This window comes from Macaca nemestrina, chromosome 15 (genome assembly GCF_043159975.1).
Source record: "Macaca nemestrina isolate mMacNem1 chromosome 15, mMacNem.hap1, whole genome shotgun sequence".
Lineage (NCBI taxonomy): Eukaryota > Metazoa > Chordata > Mammalia > Primates > Cercopithecidae > Macaca > Macaca nemestrina.
The window spans coordinates 105,402,264-105,422,110 of NC_092139.1; the positions used below are offsets into that span (position 1 = coordinate 105,402,264).

General features: G+C 54.4%; 1 protein-coding gene across 5 annotated transcripts in view; it reads left to right on the forward strand.

The window, feature by feature from the left end:
• TRIOB (TRIO and F-actin binding protein) overlaps positions 1-19,688 on the forward strand; it is a 76,842-nt gene extending 57,154 nt beyond the window's left edge. For 2 of the 5 annotated variants that reach the window (XM_071080551.1, XM_024787562.2), the window contains 12 exons: positions 181-288; positions 405-494; positions 858-967; positions 2,896-3,421; positions 4,426-4,536; positions 11,557-11,704; positions 13,891-13,993; positions 14,867-15,026; positions 15,101-15,214; positions 16,899-16,985; positions 17,849-18,012; positions 18,988-19,688. In XM_071080551.1, coding sequence (XP_070936652.1) covers positions 181-288; positions 405-494; positions 858-967; positions 2,896-3,421; positions 4,426-4,536; positions 11,557-11,704; positions 13,891-13,993; positions 14,867-15,026; positions 15,101-15,214; positions 16,899-16,985; positions 17,849-18,010 — 1,719 coding nt within the window. In that variant the 3' untranslated portion in view covers positions 18,011-18,012; positions 18,988-19,688. Of the gene's footprint in view, positions 1-180; positions 289-404; positions 495-857; positions 968-2,895; positions 3,422-4,425; positions 4,537-4,689; positions 5,830-11,556; positions 11,705-13,890; positions 13,994-14,866; positions 15,027-15,100; positions 15,215-16,898; positions 16,986-17,848; positions 18,013-18,987 lie in introns of those variants that run through there. The other 3 variants (XM_071080548.1, XM_071080549.1, XM_071080550.1) reach the window with 2 other exon arrangements.
• The last annotated feature ends 159 nt before the right edge of the window (positions 19,689-19,847 follow it).

The following is a 19,847-nucleotide window of genomic DNA, read 5'->3' on the forward strand; positions in this document are numbered from 1 at the left end:
GTTACGGAGGGGAAGCCAACCCATTTCACAGATGCTAAGAGAGGACATGGAGGGGCCAGGTCTCAAATCGGCATTTTCTGCCTCCCCACCCTTCGTGTGTGCAGAGTAGTGAGTTTGGCAGCCACGCAGGACACCTGTACAATCTCACACACTGGCTCTTTCATTCCATCCTCCTTCCAGCCTCCCTCCCCTTCGCTCACCACCACCTCTACTTCACAGTGGAAGAAACATTGGTTTGTGCTGACAGATTCAAGTCTCAAATATTACAGAGACTCCACTGCTGAGGAGGTGAGGCCATGGGTGTACTGATGAACCCCGAGAAGGGCCTGGGGTGGCCTGGCTGGGATCACTGGGGTGGGTCACACCAGGGCCCACACGGACCATAGTGGACCCTCATGCTCCAGGCAGACGAGCTGGATGGTGAGATCGACCTGCGTTCTTGCACGGATGTCACCGAGTACGCGGTGCAGCGCAACTATGGCTTCCAGATCCACGTGAGGCTGCGTGCAGCTTGGGGCTGGTGGTGGGCAACGTGGCTGGAGGCCCCTGAGGGAGGTTTTGGTATTGAACGTGGCTCACCATGGAGACTGGATCCCTGTCACTCATTTACCCAGAGGCTCTGTCCTCAGAGCCAAACAGAGCTGTGATGCCAACACTTAGCGTATCTAGGGGACACGCTGGAGCCGGCAGGGCTCTTCCCAGGCCAGTGGAAGGGAGGTTTTGTACCCCCTGCCCACCCCCGACTCAAGACCTTAGATGCCCCTGTGGAAGGAAGGGCCGCCCTCCCCGGGGTCCGTCGTGGGGAGGGAGTCATGCGGCTGGCCATGTGGCAACCTACCTGTGCGGTGGCCTTACAGACCAAGGATGCTGTCTATACCTTGTCGGCCATGACCTCAGGCATCCGGCGGAACTGGATCGAGGCTCTGAGAAAGACCGTGCGTCCAACTTCAGCCCCAGATGTCACCAAGTACGTACTAAGCTGGACTGGGGCCTTGGGGGAGGCACTTTCCGTTGCGTCCCTGAGTGGGTTTCTAGGCACTCACCTGAGGACTGCACATTCTGGGCCCTCGTTTCTCTGTCAACAACATGGGAAGAGAGCAGTGAGCATTCTCAGTATCATCCAGAAGTATGCTGAGGGTTTGAGGTTTGATCTGCCTCCTCAAATGTGATGGGGCCTCTTCTGTTTGGTGGAGATGCCTGTGAGTCAAAAGCCGCTGCCAGGTGGCTGTTCTGTCTCTGTGCCGTGGGGGCCATGTCTAAGCCTGTGTTGGGAAGGGGTGGTTAGGTAGTTCGGCCTTGGAGCCCACGCCTCCTGGGATGAGGAGCTCACTCCCTCTGGAGGCTGCCACAGGCACTGGGGCAGGAGGGCTGAGTTACCCAGTGGCAGAGTCCCCCACTGTATATACCCCAGATGCCCATGGGGTGCTGGGACTTGGAGCTGCTGGGCAGTGGGAACAGAGTATGGTATTAAAGGGGGCTGGGCTGGGTGTGGTGGCTCACACCTGTAATCCCAGCGCTTTGGGAGGCTGAGACGGAGGGATCACTTGAACTCAGGAGTTCAAGACCAGCCTGGGCAATATAGTGAGACCTCGTCGCTACAAAAAATTTAAAAATTAGCCAGCCGTGGTGGGAGGATCATCTGAACCTGGAGGCCGAGTCCCCCAGCCTGGCCACACGGTGGCTATTCAGCCTTAGGCCAGAGGCTTTCCCGTCTAGGTTTCAGAGTCCCCATCTGTCATGTTAGTGTGTCATGTCTGCACATGTGCGAGGATGTGCCCAGAGCACTTTGTGTACTCTGAAGTGCAGTGAGTTGGACTGTTACTTAGCGTATAGGCCCAGCTGCTTTAAGAAAGAAACCCCGGGCACAGTCGCTTAATTGAGACAGATGTTTATGTGTCCCTTCAGAACAGCCCCGAGGTATGCAGTCCTGGCCTGGTGGGGCTCGCTCTGCCCTTTCAGGGGAGCCACGTGCCGCACCCACTTGGCAGCCTATAGTCACGTGGCTACAGGTAGCTCTGGGAACACTGCAAGTGTAGTTTTTGGCAGGGTGACCACGTACCCGGCTATGACTGTGGATAAAGACAACTGCCATAGTTGTTCAGAGTCGCCACAACTTGTGTTCTCTGCACCCCAAGGTCCCTGCCTTCACCCCATCAGCAGTGACTGTGGGCATCCCCCTTGCCACTGTGAGCCTTGGGAACCCGGGACATCGTGTCCTACACCAACTCCTTGATCACCATTTGCAAAAAGCCCTCTGCCTGCTTTCCACATTCGCCCACCCCGTCCTCACATCCATCCTGTGAGAGGCGCTGCTGTCCCACATTACAGATGAGGTCACTGCAGCTCAAAGAGGGCAAAGAGACCAGCGTGGTATGGCTCACGTGAGCCTGTAATCCCAGAGCTTTGGGAGGCTGAGGTGGGAGGATCACGTGAGCCCAGGAGTTCGAGATCAACCTGGGCAGTATACTGAGACCCCATCTCTATCAAAAATTTAAAAAATTAGCTGGGCATGGTGGTGCCTTTCTATAGTCCCAGCTACTTCAGAGGCCAGGGCAGGAGGATCACTTGAGCTAAGGAGTTTAAGGCTGCAGTGAACTATGATCACACCACTCTACTTCAGCCTGGGCAGCAGCGTGAGACCCTGTTCCTTGAGAAACAGAAACAAGAGGGGTCGAGGGAAGCCAGGCATCCTGGTGGGTCCCTGGGCTGTGGAGTGGTGGAGCTGGGAAGTTCCCGGGCTCTGTTAACCAGGAAGCTTAGGTCAGGCTGCTTCCTTCCCTGGGGTCTGTCTCCAGCCCCTGGCACAGGGCCAGACACACAGGTGTCGCTCCGAAAGTGCTCATTGCGGGACTCAGGAGTGAGGACCCAGCTGACGTGGCTCTGCTGGTGCCCTAGGCTCTCGGACTGTAATAAGGAGAACACGCTGCACAACTACGGCACCCAGAAGGGCCCCCTGAAGGCAGGGGAGCAGCGGGCGGGCGTTGAGGTCGTCAGCCGGGGTGGCCCTCGGAAGGCAGATGGGCAGCGGCAGGCCTTGGACTACGTGGAGCTCTCCCCGCTGACCCAGGCCCCCCCGCAGCGGGCCCGCACCCCGGCCCGCACTCCTGACCGCCTGGCCAAGCAGGAGGAGCTGGAGCGGGACCTGGCCCAGCGCTCCGAGGAGCGACGCAAGTGGTTTGAGGCCACAGACAGCAGGACCCCAGAGGTGCCCGCTGGTGAGGGGCTGCGCCGGGGCCTGGGTGCCCCCCTGACTGAGGACCAGCAAAACCGGCTCAGTGAGGAGATCGAGAAGAAGTGGCAGGAGCTGGAGAAGCTGCCCCTGCGGGAGAATAAGCGGGTGCCCCTCACTGCCCTGCTCAACCAAAGCCGCGGAGAGCGCCGAGGGCCCCCAAGTGACAGCCACGAGGCACTGGAGAAGGAGGTAGGCACCACGCTGGTTCTCTAGGAGGCCCCTTGCCCCCACATCCCTCCAGTCCCTGCATTCACACCCTGGTATTTGTCCCTTGCACTCCTACAGTGATGGGGAGTTCACCCCTAATCTGTGAGTGTGTACCCCACACTCCTGCGAACTAGAATCTTCTTCCTTAGACCTTAGTAGTTTGGTTTTTTTTTTTCCCTGTTCTGCCCTTAGCTGCCATAGAGAAGGGAAGTGGGAAGAGAAGGGAGAGACCTGCCAGGCACTGTGGCTCACACCTGTAATCCTAACACTTTGGGAGGCCAAGGTGGGAGGGTCACTTGAAGCCAAGAGTTTGAGACCAGTCTGTGCAATATGGCGAATCCTCATGTCTACAAAAAAATACAAAAGTTAGCTGGGCGTGCTGGTGCATACCTGTAGTCCCAGCTACTTGGGAGGCTGAGGTGGGAGGATGGCTGGAGCCCGGGAGGCAGAGGGTACACTGAGCCGAGATCAAGCCACGGCACTCCAGCATGGGCAATAGAGCCAGACTTTGTCTGAAAAAAAAAAAAAAAAAAAAAAGAAGGGAGAGACCGTTTATTGTGTGTCTGCTGCACATGACCTCCCTGCCTGCACTGACTCATGGAATCCTCATAGTGGCCTCTACCGCTAGGGTAGACCTCAGCGGTTTTACTGACGGGAAAACTGAGGCTCCAAGATGTTTCCTCTGTCACCTACATGATGTGTAAACATCTGTGACCATAGTTTCCTGTTCCTCACCCTGTCTAGCCTTCTCTGGGCCAAGGCTCTCCCAGGTCATTGACCTGGCCATCCAGGAAACAGCCCAGCATGTGCCCTGGCCACATCTCACTCCAGGGCTGCTTGCTCTTCTCAAACCCTGAGCCATTCCTACGCCTTCCAGGGATGCTGGGCTTGTATCCGTGTGGAGCTGGAAGCCTGTGGCTCCTCACTGCCTTCCACCAGCCCTGCCCCAGCTTCCAGGCCCCACTGACCACCCTTCTCCCTCATAGGTTCAGGCTCTTCGGGCCCAGCTGGAGGCGTGGCGTCTCCAAGGGGAGGCTCCTCAGAGTGCGCCGAGATCCCAGGAGGACGGCCACATCCCCCCGGGCTACATCTCACAGGTAAGGCCAGGGGCTGTTTTTCAGGGGGAGGGGGCAGATTTCTGGTTGCCGTGTTATCAGGAAACAGCTGAGATTTTGGGAGCCCTTCCTGTGTGTGCTGGAACCCAGGTGTGGGGCATTTGACATGCGTCATCTCATTTCCTCTCCCCACAGCTGGTGGGCGTGATCACTGTGCCCATTTTACAGACAAGGCCACTGAGCTCTGAGAGGTTATGTGACTTGCCTGAGGTCACCCTGCCTGCAGGTGTCAAAGGTGGGATTTGAGCGAGGGTCCGGCTGACTGCAGAGCCTGTGTGTGAGTCCCCGTGTGACACTCTGCACTTGGACCCTTGCCCCGGGGAAGTTGGGGGCCAGTGGCCCCGAGAGTCACTCCCTGAACACAGGGAAATCTTACCGAGGCCCAGCAGGCCAGGCCCCACTCAAGGAGGTCTGCAGGACAGGAGAGCCTCCAGTGGCCCTCACAGAACGCACTGTCTGCCTAGGACAGTGGTTCTCAATGGGGTCCATTTTGTCTTTTGTCCCCCTTGGGGACATGAGGCTGTGTCTGGGAACACTTTTGGTTGTCACAACTAGGGCAAACTAACTCTCTAGAAAAAACGTGTGTGTGTACACATGTATGAGTTTATTATACATTTTACCAATAAAAACAATGCTTAGTACACAATTTACAAATAAAAAATATATAATTTTATTGTGAATTTCATATAGCAAATGGCTTTTTCTCAGAATGCTTTCAGTGATTTTTCCATACTCTTGTATCCACAACCAATTAACAAACGGCGGTTCTTTTAACATGTGTACTGCCTGACGCTTTTGTTTATGGTAACGAGTAAGATGAGAAGACATTTGTCGAAACGTTACTGCTGCATGTTGTGAGTGACCTCTTTGCTAAATCGGACGGTAGATTTTTACTGAGAATATTTGAGAATTTTCTATTGAGAATATTTTTGCAATTTTGTGTTCTACTTACAATGTAATGGTTATAGATATGACACACTTTTAAGTTTAATCTGCATTATTAACATTTTCTTGTCACTTGATTAAGTCTAGACAGTCAACTAAACAATAAATCAAGCCCTGATGTGTAATGTTTACCAATTCTGCAGTGTAAATACTCCCACTGTGGCCAATGCTGCATTTCCAGCACAAAGTCCCTGGACACAGAGTTGGGAAGAGATGTCACACTATCCAATAGGATTTCCACCATGCAGATACAGTCGATGTGATTGACCCCAAGAGCATGCATAATAAAACACAGTGAAATAATTAGGAAGTAATAAATTTGAGCATTTATTACCTTGTCTTTAATGTAGTTAATTTAATTATAAGTATATAAATTTAATTTTTGGTGACTGTGCTTAACAACTACATCACATAATTCCTAAAAATTTGACAATCAGCTGTCTGTAGTTATCACACCTATCACACCATTATCTAAAGTAGAAAAGAAGGGGCCAGGCACAGTGGCTCATGCCTGTAATCCCAGCACTTTGGGGAGGCCGAAGTGGGCGGATCACGAGGTCAGGAGAACGAGACCAACCTGGCCAACATGGTGAAACCCTGTCTCTAATAAAATACAAAAAATTAGCCGGGTGTGGTGGTGCGCACCTCTAGTCCCAGCTACTTGGGAAGCTGAGGCAGGGGAATCATTGGAACCCAGGAGGCCCAGGTTGCAGTGAGCCAAGATCGTGCCATGGCACTCCAGCCTGGCAACAGAAAAGAAGACTGAGATCCAGGCCCTAGGCAGGAGGAGCCTTCTAGAAGTTTCCAAGGGGAGGTCACGTCGTGAGGGGGCTCTCAGGAAGGCATTGGCTGGGGCATGAGAAGGAAGGCTGGTTGGTGTCTGTTGTGGAGGCCTTCAGTGCTGAGCTAAGAGTTAGAAGCTCTGGCCTGGCACGGTGACTAACACCTGTATCTCAGCACTTTGGGAGGTGAGATAGGTGGATCACTCGAGGTCAAGTGTTCGAGACCAGCTTGGCCAGCATGGTGAAGCCCTGTCTCTACTAAAAAAAAAGTACAGGCCGGGCGCGGTGGCTCAAGCCTGTAATCCCAGCACTTTGGGAGGCCGAGATGGGCGGATCACAAGGTCAGGAGATCGAGACCATCCTGGCCAACCCGGTGAAACCCCGTCTCTACTAAAAAATACAAAAAACTAGTCGGGCGAGGTGGCGGGTGCCTGTAGTCCCAGCTACTCGGGAGGCTGAGGCAGGAGAATGGTGTGAACCCGGGAGGCGGAGCTTGCAGTGAGCTGAGATACGGCCACTGCACTCCAGTTTGGGCGACAAAGCAAGACTCCGTCTCAAAAAAAAAAAAAAAAAAAAAGTACAAAAGTTATCAGGGCACAGTGGTGGGCACCTGTAATCCCCGCTCTCCAGTGGCAGATTCTCCTGCTGAGGCAGGAGAATCCCTTGAACCTGGGAGGCAGAGGTTGCAGTGAGCTGAGATCCTGCCACTGCACTCCAGCCTGGGCGACAGTGAGACTCTATCTAAAAACAACAACAAAAAGAACAAATCAAACAAAAAGAAGCTCATTCCACAGACTTTCGGAGGTTTGGGGTCAGACAGTGACATCAGGAAAGTGATGTCAGAGTGGAGGGGGCTTGGGAGAGGGCCAGGTGTAAGGTGTTAGGAAATGGCTGAAGGAGGGTGAATGTCAAGGGTATGGAGGAAGGAGAATTTCGGACTGGATGACCGGTGCTACAGAAGGCAGAGGGGCCTTTGGGGGCCCTGAGGCTGGGGCTGCTGCTGCAGGGAAGCCCGGAGACCGTCCTGGGGCCAAGTAGTGGATGGAGGTTCCACTGATGAGTAGGCAGGGGAGTTGGGGTGGGACACAGAGGGCGCGCCCGGGGGCTTAACTTGTCCCGCGGAGGGGCAGGGAGGAGCCAGTGTTGTGCCCTGTAGCCCCCCACCCTGAGGCAGACAGGGGAGTTGGGGGCCCAACACCACAGCTGAAGCAGGTGGGAGGACCTCCGAGGCCCCCAGCCAGGGGGCTTCTGCCTGCGCTCTGCTCTAAGAAGCTCCAGGGGCTGCTTTCTGGGTGGGAGGGGCTGGGACCTATTCATATCCACCTATAGTCAGAGCGGCTTCATCTTCCTCCATTTTATTTTATTTATTTTAATTGTTTTAGAGATGAGGTCTCTCAATGGCACGCAGGCTACAGTGCAGTGGCACAGAGGCTCACTGCAGCCTTGAACTCTAGGGCTCAAGCAATCTTCCCACCTCAGCCCACAGGCTACACTACCGTGCCTGGCTAATTTAAAAAATTTTTTTGTAGACACAAGGACTCACTATGTTGCCCGGGCTGGTCTTGAACTCCTGGGCTCAAGTGCTTCTCCCATTTTGGCCTCCTGAAGTGCTGGGGGTACAGATGTGACCACTGCACTGGCCCGTCTTTGTCCATTTTACTCATAGAGCCAGCTTCAGATTTCCTTTGGATCAAGGCTCTGCCACTACTATGAAGTTTAAAAGGCACTGCTTTGGCTTCTCAGCTTACAGGTGGCAAAACTGAGGCCCACAGAAGGGTGTGACCTTTGAGCTATAGGCAAACCTGTGTCTGGGGTCCAGGCGTTCTGGTTCCCTGGTGCCCCATTGGGCACATCAAAGTCTGTCAGTGTTTCGTCCCGTTAGGGTGGGGTGGGCAGGGGGAGCAGGTGGGAGGGGAGAAGGGAATAACTGGGAAACAGAACTGAAGACCAGGCAGGTGGAGGAGTGACCCCAGATGTGGAGGGCGGCAGAGAAGAGGTGCTGAGTCATCTGTGTCACCCTCAGGCATGGGAGGAGGCGGCTGGAAACTGGTGGACCTGGAGGAGTGACAGCTGGGAGGGATTCCCCAGCTGGTATCTCAGGCTGAGTGGGTGCCCTGCCTTCAGGGGTTGGGGGCTTGCTGCCGCAGGACAGCTGTTGAGTGGTCTGGGGCTTCACCCACTGGATGTCTGGTAAAGAGAACCCTTCCCCACTATTGCAGTGGGGGACGTGAGGCATTTCTTTATCTTCTTTGATGTCCATGTCAGAGGTGGCAGCCAGGATCAGGACACCTTGGGCCACTCAGGAAGGTAGGTGAGAGAGCAGCCCCTGGCCGCCTAGGAGCCCCTCTTTGTCAGCTGAGTCCCACCTCCTGATGTCAGCCCCTGCACCCCTGAGCTGCTGGGTCTGCCTGGTCTGGCCCTTTGCAGAGGAGCAGTGCCCACCCCCACATTGCTGGGCTCCCCAGTGGTGGGTGCTGGCATACCGACTCCCTCTGTGCGCAGGGTTCCCGTGCCCAGGGAGCCTCGGGGGCTGGTCCTGCAAGGCCTCCTTTACAGACGCCAAGACTGAAACTCAGAGGGGGCAAGGAGTTGGTTCAGGTTTACTCCAAGGCGCAGCCAGGATGAAGACCCCCCTCTGAGCTTGAAAGCCGTGTTCTGTTGTCCTTAGCCAGAAGACATATAGAGGGCAGGAACGGAAGCCAGGGGACAGCCACCCCTGTCCCCACATAAAGCTCTTGGCCCTCGCTCTTCTATCAAATCATCCCCTGCAGCTGGGCGCGGTGGCTCAAGCCTGTAATCCCAGCACTTTGGGAGGCCGAGACGGGCAGATCACGAGGTCAGGTGATCGAGACCATCCTGGCTAACACGGTGAAACCCTGTCTCTACTAAAAAACACAAAAAACTAGCTGGGCGAGGTGGCGGGCGCCTGTAGTCCCAGCTACTCAGGAGGCTGAGGCAGGAGAATGGCGTAAATCCGGGAGGCAGAGCTTGCACTGAGCTGAGATCCGGCCCCTGCATTCCAGCCTGGGCGACAGAGCGAGACTCGTCTCAAATAAATAAATAAATAAATAAATAAATAAATATCCCCTGCAGCATAGGTGTGGCTGCCGGTGAGGTGGGGAGGTGGCCTGTGCGTGGGGGAGACACAGTCCCTCATCTGGCCCTCTGTGCCTCAGTTTCTTCCCTGGCTCTTCTTCCCCTTCCCTTTTTAATGACCTTAAACATTTTTTTAATTATCAAAAAAAAAGGTTTACATTTTCAAAAATAATTTAAACAAACTGAAAGGGTGGAAATCAACACCCCCACACTCCTTCCGCTGCCAGCTGCCACCCCGGGGTCCCGTTGGTGGCTGCTGCTGCCTGCCTATCAGTTTCTGGTGGCAGCTGTAACCTGTCACCACAGCTGCCTAAATAATGCACACGTATTACCTCACACTTCTGTAGGCAAGAAATCTAATGCGGGTCTTGCTGTGCTGCAGCCGAGGCAGGCATGGGCAGCCAAGGCAGGCACCCGTTGTATCCTTTGCCTTCTGTGGCTTCTGGTGGCCACCCGCATCCCTTGGCTCTCAGCCCCTTCATCTTCAAAGCCTGCAGAGGGGACGTCGAGTCCTTCTCCCGCCACATCACTCTGACCATCCCTTCCTGGTCACACCTCCCTTGAACTCTTCGCTTCTGCCCCCTTCGTCCACTTTTAAGGACCCTTGTGATTACACTGGGCTTGAGAGATAATCCGGGATAATCTCCCGATTTAAAGGTCAGCTGATTAGCAACCTTAATTCCCTCTGCAGCCTGAATTCCTCTTTGCCATGTAACATGATGTAGTTACAGATCCTAGGAGTAGAATGTGGAAGACTTTGGGGGGCTATCATTCTACCCCCCACAATATCCTCCCTACCTTTTCTGTGTTTTCGCGTCCATTCACTGGGACGGACAGGTCTGCACCTTTGTTCCCGTGAGTGGGATCATACCATGTGTAGTGTCAGAAGTCAACTTTCACCACCTCATTTTGGGATCTTTTTCCACAGCATCCACACAAAAACTCTGTCTAGCGGCTGCCTGTGGCCCATTGTCAAGCTCGATCCCATCATTTATTCAAGAGTTCCCCTGATAGGGACTTAGGTTGTTTCTAGTTTTCCTCTGTTACCAACCTTGCCGTAGGGAATACCCTTGTTCCAGAAGTCTCTGTACACATACAACTTTCTGTGGGATCATTCCTAGGAGTGGACCTGCTAGGTCAACCAGTGGGGTCGCAGAATGTGATGATGCCACGGGACCACCCCTGCCCCCCTGTGACACCGTCATAGCAGACACTCCCAGCAGTGGGTATTATTAATCTTTGAGATACTTGCCCATCTTATCTACTAAGCCTTATTTTGTATTACATCATCAGTTTCAGCTCATTTACTGAGCACCTGCCACATGTTAGGCCCTGGCCTAGACCCTAGGGACCCAGGCAGATGTTCTCAGTCTTCAGGGAACTTATAGTTTCAGGGAACTTATGGTTTGGCAGAAGTAGAACCTTCTGAGGCAGAGGAGAGGCTTCCCAGAGACAGAGCTAGGAGAGACATTTAAACTGGGCTTCAGGTCAGTAAATTATCCAGGGAGGTAAAGTTGCCCAAAAAAACATTCCAGGCTGGGCGCAGTGGCTCACACCTGTAATCCCAGCACTTTGGGAGGCCAAGGTCGGCAGATCACAAGGTCAGGAGTCCAAGACCATCCTAGCTAACACAGTGAAACCCCATCTCTACTAAAAATATAAAAATTAGCCGCACGTGGTGGTGGGCACCTGTAGTCCCAGCTACTTGGGAGGCTGAGGCAGGAGAATCGCTTGAACCTAGGAGGCGAAGGTTGCAGTGAGCTGAGATCACTCCACTGCACTCCTGCCTGGGTGACAGAGCAAGACTCTGTCTCAAAAAAAAAAAAAAAAAATTCCAGGCAGTGGGAATAGCATGAGCTAAAGCTCAGAGGTGTGAACGTGCTGCAACCATAACTATAAGATTGCTTGGCAGAGAAGGACCAGGGATGAGACCGTAAAGGTCAGCCATGGAAACAGAGACTTGACTCTAAGACGGGGAGGTCCTGGAGGGCTTAAGGTGAGGTTTGTGAATGAGGAGCCGTGGGGTGGGGGTGGGAGCAGGAGCAGGTGCAGACTGGAGGTGCTGGGACCCAGGAAGAGGTGGTGTACCTGCCCCTGAACCTTCTCCTCTGAAGGCTGGGGAAGGGCTGCTGTCCAGAGGAATGGGGCAGCCGGTGATACCCTGGCCTCCGGCCCACAGGAGGCATGTGAGCGCAGCCTGGCAGAGATGGAGTCCTCACACCAGCAGGTGATGGAGGAGCTGCAGCGGCACCATGAGCGGGAGCTGCAGCGGCTGCAGCAGGAGAAGGAGTGGCTCCTGGCCGAGGAGACGGCAGCCACGGCCTCAGGTATGGACCCTGGGTGGGGCACAGTGGGCTGGGCCCTGAGCCTCTGTGCTGAGGCTCCTCCTAGCCAAACTGGGGAGGACTTTATCAAATAAGATGTAGGGATCTCAGTGCCACATTTGGGGTAAAGGGTCAGCAGGGGTTGGAAGCCCCAAGAACTGGCCTGTAGCCCTACTTGAAAAGGGAAACTGAGGCAGTAAAAGACACCCTCCCCACCCCCAACACCACCACTACCATGGGTGGTGAGTCCTCCTGCTCAGGGGCCTGTAGCCACCATAGAGTGCCTAAAGCCACACGCTACCTACATGCAGCGGGGAGAGGCTGATCAGCTGCATCCCCTGTCCTCACAGGAGTGCCTGCTCCCTGGGCACATGGGCTAGACCCTGGGGAGAACAGGGGAAAGTGTGAGCGTTGTCCATGCCAGCTGTGTACCAGGCACTGGGCCCCCACATGTTTCCCAAGGGAGCATCCTTCATCCTGGACAATTCCCTCCCCTCCTGCCACCACACACCTGCTGTGTGCCTGGCACATTCCTAGGCATCACTAGGGGTTTGTAGAACAATAGAAATGCTGGCAATGTCACATGATCTGAAGCTCACAACCTGCCAGTGCTGTGCCAAGTGCTCATGCACTTGAACCCAGCCCTGGGGCCAGTGTGCTCTGCATTTTAGGAAGACCGTCTTTGCAGCCACATGTGTTAGAGACCCCTTTCTCCTCAGCAGTCTGGACTTCGCCCTGTAATCTGGCACTAAGGTTTCTGCTGTGAAATAGATAAAAATCACACTTAAGTGTAGTAATAAAGACCATAAATAGCCTCATGTCCATTCAGGGTGGGGATTGTCACCAAAAGAGTTACCAGAGGCCGGGTGCAGTGGTTCATGCCTGTAATCCCAGCACTTTGGGAGGCCAAGGCAGGCGGATCACCTGAGGTCAGGAGTTCGAGACTAGCCTGGCCAACATGGTGAAACCCCACCTCTAATAAAAATACAAAAATTAGCCGGGCATGATGGTGGGCTGCTGTAATCCCAGCTACTCAGGAGGCTAAGGCAGGAGAATTTGTTAAACCCAGGAGACAGAGGCTGCAGTGAGCTGAGATTGCACCACTGTACTCCAGCCTGGGTGGCAGAGTGAGACTCCATTTAAAAAAAAAAAAAAAAAAAGCCTGGGTACTGTGGCTCACGCCTGTAATCCCAGCACTTTGAGAGGCTGAGATGGGTGGATCATAAGGTCAGGAGTTCAAGACCAGCCTGTCCAAGATGGTGAAACCCTGTCTCTACTAAGAATACAAAACTTAGCCATGCACAGTGGCAGGCGCCTGTAATCCCAGCTACTCAGGAGGCTGAGGCAGGAGAGTCGCTTGAAAGTGGGCAGCAGAGGTTGCAGTGAACCAAGATTACACCACTGCACTCCAGCCTAGGTGACAGAGTGAGACTCCATCTCAAAAAAAAAAAAAAAAAAAAAAGTAGAAACTTTCAATGTTCAGAGGTTTGGGATTTTAGAATTGTGGGTAAAACTATGGGTGGCACTTATTTAATCCTCACAACAGCCCTGAGTGAGAAAAAAAAAGCCTCGGTCTCAGTCCTTAGGAGCTCACAGTCTGAGAATAAAGCCAGCAGGAGCTAATGTTGGGGCATTTACTCTGAGCCATGCTTTGTTCTAAATGCTTCACACACCTTCCAGTAACCCCATGAAGGAAAGGCACTGTTGTTATCTGTCCCTATTTTCCAGATAAGGGACCGGAGGCACGAGGGGTTAAGTCACCTGTGCAAAGTCACATCGATTTATGCTGACTGTGGAGCCTGAGCTCTTGACCACTAGGCTGGGCAAAGCAGATAGGCCTTGTTTGAGAGCCCTCAGAGTCTGCAGGGAGGGTGTACTAGGTGGGGTCCTACCCGGAAATCACTAGAACAGGAGGTACCAATGGTCAGACACTGAGCTGTCTCCCCAGCAGGGCCCATCCAACAGGATTATCTTTCCTTAATAGATGGGCTCAGAGAGGTTGAGCAGCTTACCCCAAGCCACTCATTCTATGACACAGCCTGGGCTGCTCTGGACTCCTGGTTCGGTGCTCTTTGCGTAGCACTCCTTGGTCCTGTCTCCACCAGTACATGTGGTGTCTCAGAGCTGGTGGCACTTGGTGCTGCTGACCCCCCTCTAGTCTCTCTTGTGCCTCTCTGCCCTGCTTCCAGCCATTGAAGCCATGAAGAAGGCCTACCAGGAAGAGCTGAGCCGAGAGCTGAGCAAAACACGGAGTCTCCAGCAGGGCCCAGATGGCCTCCGGAAGCAGCACCAGTAAGATGATGCCAGGGCCCAACTGCCCACCCTGATGGTTATGGGTTGAGGAACTTTGCTGAGGCCCCTTGGCAGAGGACACATCAGTTTGCCCCTAGCTGAGATTCCTGCTCCAGTCTCATGGATGCAAGAAACAGAAGTAGAATGTCCTCAGGCGGACCCCATGCCAGTCCTCACAGACAGTTCTTCAGGTGCCTTCTTGTCTTCGCTGGTCCCGGCCTCCACCCACCTCTTCACCCCTTAGTCTCCCCTAGAGCTCGGCTGCAGTGTCACTGTTGACCAGTAGGCCTCTCCCTGCCCCAGAGCACAGTTTTGGAATGTTGAGGCTTCAGGGACTTTAAAGATGGGCTCCTCCGGCCGGGCACGGTGGCTCACGCCTCAATCCCAGCACTTTGGGAGACTGAGGCAGGCGGATCACCTGACGTCAGGAGTTTGAGACTAGCCTGGCCAACATGGTGAAACCCCATCTCTACGAAAAATACAAAAGTTAGCTGAGTGTGGTGGCGGGTGCCTGTAATTCCAGCTACTTGGGAGACTGAGGCAGGAGAATCACTTGAACCCAGGAGGTGGAGGTTGCAGTGAGCCAAGATTGTGCCACTGCACTCCAGCCTGGGCAACAAGAGTGAGAGCAAGACCCCATTTAAAAAAGAAAGAAAAAGGAAAAAAGATGGGCTCCTCCAAGCCACCCTCACTTAGGGGAAATACCTGTAGCCCAGAGAGGCTATCACTGGTTCACAGCCCCACAGCAGGCTAAACGCAAACCTAAAGAGGGAACCCCAGAGTCCTGGCATGCTTTGAGTCTGCCCTGACTGGACTCCAGGCTTGGCAGGGGCAAGATAACCTGTCCTCTCCTTTGCTCCTCCTCTGGGGCAGGTCAGATGTGGAGGCACTGAAGCGGGAGCTGCAGGTGCTATCGGAGCAGTACTCGCAGAAGTGCCTGGAGATAGGGGCGCTCACGCGGCAGGCCGAGGAGCGTGAGCACACACTGCGCCGCTGCCAGCAGGAGGGCCAGGAGCTGCTGCGCCACAACCAGGTGGGCCTGGCCCCAAGTTGAGGGGACACAGGCGGGTCCCAGCACCCCTCCCCTGACCACCGTGCCTCTCCCAGGAGCTGCATGGCCGCCTGTCAGAGGAGATAGACCAGCTGCGTGGCTTCATTGCCTCACAGGGCATGGGCAACGGCTGCAGGCGCAGCAATGAGCGGAGTTCCTGCGAGCTGGAGGTGAGTGCCCTCACTAGCACCAGGCAGCCCAGTGGTTCTCGGGGCAGGGCTATGGTGCACCCCCACCACAGGCTGCATGTCACCTATGGCAGGAAAGCCAAGTCTCTGAGTGGCTTGGCCAGCCTGACTAGGCCAGAACACCTACTACGCATCCAGTAGCCAGAATTCTTCCCTCCCACCTGCGTTGTGTCACCTACCTGCCGTGTACCATAGGAAATCACTCCACTTCTCTGAGTCCCAGTAGCTCATCTGTAAAATGGCACCAGCACCCCAGCACCTTCCTTACTGGGAAATATTGGGGTAAGAAAATATGTGTGTGTGTGTGTGTGTGTGTGTGTGTGTGTGTGTGTGTGCGCGCGCGCGTGCGTGCCAGGATCACTGTAGTCTTTTCTTTTCTTTCCTTTTCTTTCTTTCTTTTTTTTTTTTTTTTGAGACAGAGTCCCGCTCTGTCACCCAGGCTGGAGTGCAGTGACACGATCTTGGCTCACTGCAACCTCTGCCTCCCCAGTTCAAGTGATTCTCCTGCCTCAGCCTCCCAAGTAGGTAGGATTACAGGCCTGCACCACCACACCTGGCTAATTTTTTATATTTTTGGTAGAGACAGGGTTTCACTATGTTGGCCAGGCTGGTCTCAAACTCCAGACCTCAAATGATCCGCTGGCCTTGGCCTCCCAAAGTGCTGGGATTACAGTGTGAGCCACCATACCCAGCCTCAGTATTTCTTTCTTTTCTTTTTCAGACAGAGTTTTGCTGTTGTTGCCCAGGCTGGAGTGCAGTGGCGCCATCTCGGCTCACTGCGGCCTCTGCCTCCTGGGTTCAAGCCATTCTCCTGCCTCAGCTTCCCAAGTAGCTGGGATTACAGGCATGTGCCACCATGCCTGGCTAATTTTGTATTTTTAGTAGAGACAGGGTTTCTCCATGTTGATCAGGCTGGTCTTGAACTTCCAACCTCAGGTGATCTGCCCACCTCGGCCTCCCAAAGTGTTGCGATTACAGGCATGAGCCACTGTGCCCAGCCGATATTTTATTTCTTTAACAAACACTTAGGTGAGGCTTACTGTGTACCTAGAACTTCTGGAAGCCCTTTTTGTCTGTTAACTCATCTAATCTTCCTGACAGCTCCATACATTAGCTACTGTTACTGTCCCCATTTACAGATTAGGAAACTGAGACACAGGAAGGTCAAGTACCTTACCAAAGCTTGCATAGCTGGACTGGGATTTGAACCAGGCAGTCTGGCTCCATTCTGAGCTTTTAAGCCTCCCCAGACCTGGCTGAATTTGTTTCCTCCTTGGTCAGGTCAGCAGCACCTGGCCCTCAGGGTTGGGGAGGGGTTAATGAGGTGCCTTGTGGAGTAGCTCAGCCTGCTCAGGTTTATGTAGGGCTTCTTTTCATCCATCTTACCCCTGAGGTGAAAGCCTGGTGCTGCATGAGGGCTGCAGCAGAGATGACCATGAGATATCCATTCACACAGGCTGGACAGGGGTGAGAGTAAGGGAAGGCAAAGCAGGGGAATCAAAGAGGGCTTCCTGGAGGAGTCTGCCTCCAGGGTTTAGAGGGTTTTGGTGCAGATAGGGGCTGCATTCTAGGGGCCTGAGGCAGAGAAAACCCGGGCTGCAGGGCACTGTGGGCCAGGGTAACTCTGGCTTCTGGCCCTGGATCAACCCAGCACCTATATCCCCAGGTGCTGCTTCGTGTAAAAGAGAATGAACTCCAGTACCTGAAGAAGGAAGTGCAGTGCCTCCGAGACGAACTCCAGATGATGCAGAAGGTAGGACCCGCTGCTGGGCGTGGGGGCCGTGGGGGCCTCTGGAGCCACCTGGATGCCATCCCGTGAGCACCTGCTCTGTGCCAAGCCCTCCACTTGCTTCATCCTTCCTCAGGCTCTCCTGTGCTTCTCCCATGTAGATGTTGTCATCCCCATTCACTGACAGGGAAACTAAGGCTAAGAAAGGGGAAGTGACTTCCCCAAGGCCGTACTTGCTTCTGTTTATTTAGTGTTATTTAATTTATTGATTATTATTGAGCACCTCCTATGTCCCGGGCACTGTGCTAGGTGCTCTGAAGACAGATGTGAACAAAATAGCCCCAAATCTCTGCTGTGGGGAGCTTGCACTCCAGTGAGAATAACCGCGTTGCTAGGAGTTGGGTGGGTCGGGGTTCAGCCCAAGTCTGAGTCTGCAGCCCGCCTGGCCCACTGTTGGCTGCTATGTCACTGCCTGGTGCATTCTGTCAGTTTGGGGCAGGAAGTGGACGTGTTGGTGGCTCTGTAAGCGCACGTGAGCCAGACCATGTTTACCACACTTGAAGAACAGGTGGCGTGAACTCACGGGAAGGACCCAAGCACCCAGCCAGGCGGACCTGGTTCTCATCCTAGCCACTCACTGCCCTGCGGTCTTGGGCAAAATCTCCTTCCCCCAAACAGGATGAGGATGACAATGACACCTGTGTCCCTAGGTGGTACCAGGGAGGTGGGAGAGGGAAGCCCAGGACCCAGGGCCATCTCGGGGAGCCACCTGGAGGGATGAAGCGAGGGGCTGTGGGGAGGTCTGGCTGCTGGTACTGCCCATGTGCCAGGTGGGCAGGACTGGAGGGAGAGGCTTCATGCCCTCATACCTGCCTCCTGCCCCCCAGGACAAGCGCTTCACCTCGGGAAAGTACCAGGATGTCTACGTGGAGCTGAGCCACATCAAGACGCGGTCCGAGCGGGAGATCGAGCAGCTGAAGGAGCACCTGCGCCTTGCCATGGCCGCCCTCCAGGAGAAGGAGTCAATGCGCAACAGCCTGGCTGAGTAGAGGTGGGTGCCAAGGTGTGCGCCCTGCACGGTGGGCAGGGGCTGAGGCTCTCCCACAACCAGGACTCCTGGACCACCCCAGCCAGGCCACTTTCTTCTTCTGGCCTCCAATTCCCATTTTGTAAAAGGGACAATGAACCCAGCAACACGGGATTGTTGCAGAGATCCCATCAGTCCCGGGCCACAGGCTGCTTCATCAGCTTAAGCCTGTTCCTTCAGAGCTGGGCGGCACAGTGCAAAGCCATGGCCTGCTCAGTGCACCCCCCTTCTTGGGGCTGGAGGCAAATGCAGTGTTCACATCCCTGACCCCCACAAGGAGTCTCCACTGAGCTTCACACACAGACATCGCACACCAAGGCCAGGCCTCTGTCCCATTTAGTCTTACACTCGTTGTTGACTTAGCAGGGCTCAAAGTGGTTGGTTGATTGGTTGTTTTGAGACAAGGTCTTACTCTTACCTGGGCTGGAGTGCGGTGATGCAATCACGGCTCACTGCAGCCTCAACCTCCTAGGCTCAAGGGATCCTCCCACCTCAGCCTTCTGAGTAGCTGGGACCACAGGCCCACACCACCATGCCCAGATAATTTTTGTACTTTTTGCATAGGCGAGGTTTCGCCATTATTTCCCAGGCTGGTCTCGAACTCCTGGGCTCAAGCTGTCTACCTGCCTCAGCCTCCCAAAATTCTGAGATTACAGGCATGAGCCGCTGCACCTGGCCAAAGTGTTCTTATTTTTGCTTTTCCAATGCCACATCTACCTGGAGCATCCTCTTTCTGCTAAATCCTCGTGGACTTCCAAAGGCACGCAAGAGAGGCCACCCTATGGCCGAGCTACTCGCGAAGGAGCTAGGAAGAGCGGATCTGACTACCTTCAGGGCTGAGAGGTGGTGGAAGGACCCACTCAGCACCCTTGCTTGGCCTTGGGATAGCCTCGCAGCCCCTCAGCCCAGGCCTCAGCCCTGTCGCACCTTGTCTTTCAGGTCCCGCTCAGCTGCAGACCCTCCAGGCTGGAGGACCAGCCGCCCTCTTTCCCTCGTGGATGGAAGTCAAAAGCCAAGCTTTCTCCCCACCCTCTGTGGGCCACACGTGCACTTGCACCCACCACACACACCCACACACAGACACAGACACACACACACGTGCACACATGTACACACGGACACACACACACACACACTCTGCGTATCTGAGCGCGCCCCTCGCACTGGGTCTTACCTTGCACCTTCTTCAGGATTTTATATGTGAAGAGATTTTTATATAGATTTTTTTCCTTTTTTTCCAAAACACTTTATACTTTAAAAAAAAAAAAAAAAATTCCTGGTGGTCGTGTGCCTCCAGCCCTGGTCCCCGCTCTGTCTCCAGCCACCCTCTGCTTGGGCTTCTGGGCTGGTGGCCCTGGTCCGGGGGTCTGGCGGAGGCCCAGGCAGCAGCCATGGCAGGGTATCTCTGCAGGGGAGAGGCGGGAGCCTGCCACCTTCCTCCTACCCTACCTCCTACTAACACTTCCTGCCCCATTTGGACCTGTACCATGGGGCTCAGGACAGAGGGAGCCAGCAGCTGGCTTCCATGGCCCCACAGCCTCCTCTGAGGCTATGCTGGGTGCGGAACCGCCGGAGCCACCCAAAAGGTGATTCTCTCCTGCCCCCTGAACCTCTTAACTTAATAAAATGTTCCAGCAAGTTCTGGTGTCCTAGATGGCTGATAGAACAGAAATGGAGATTGGGGTTTCTTGAAGTGGCTTCCCTACTCACACCCTACCCACACCCCACCCTTCCTAAAGCAGTGGCCTCTGGGCTTCTGAGGGTGGGGCTGAAAATCCAAGGTCCCCCTTAGTAAGGAC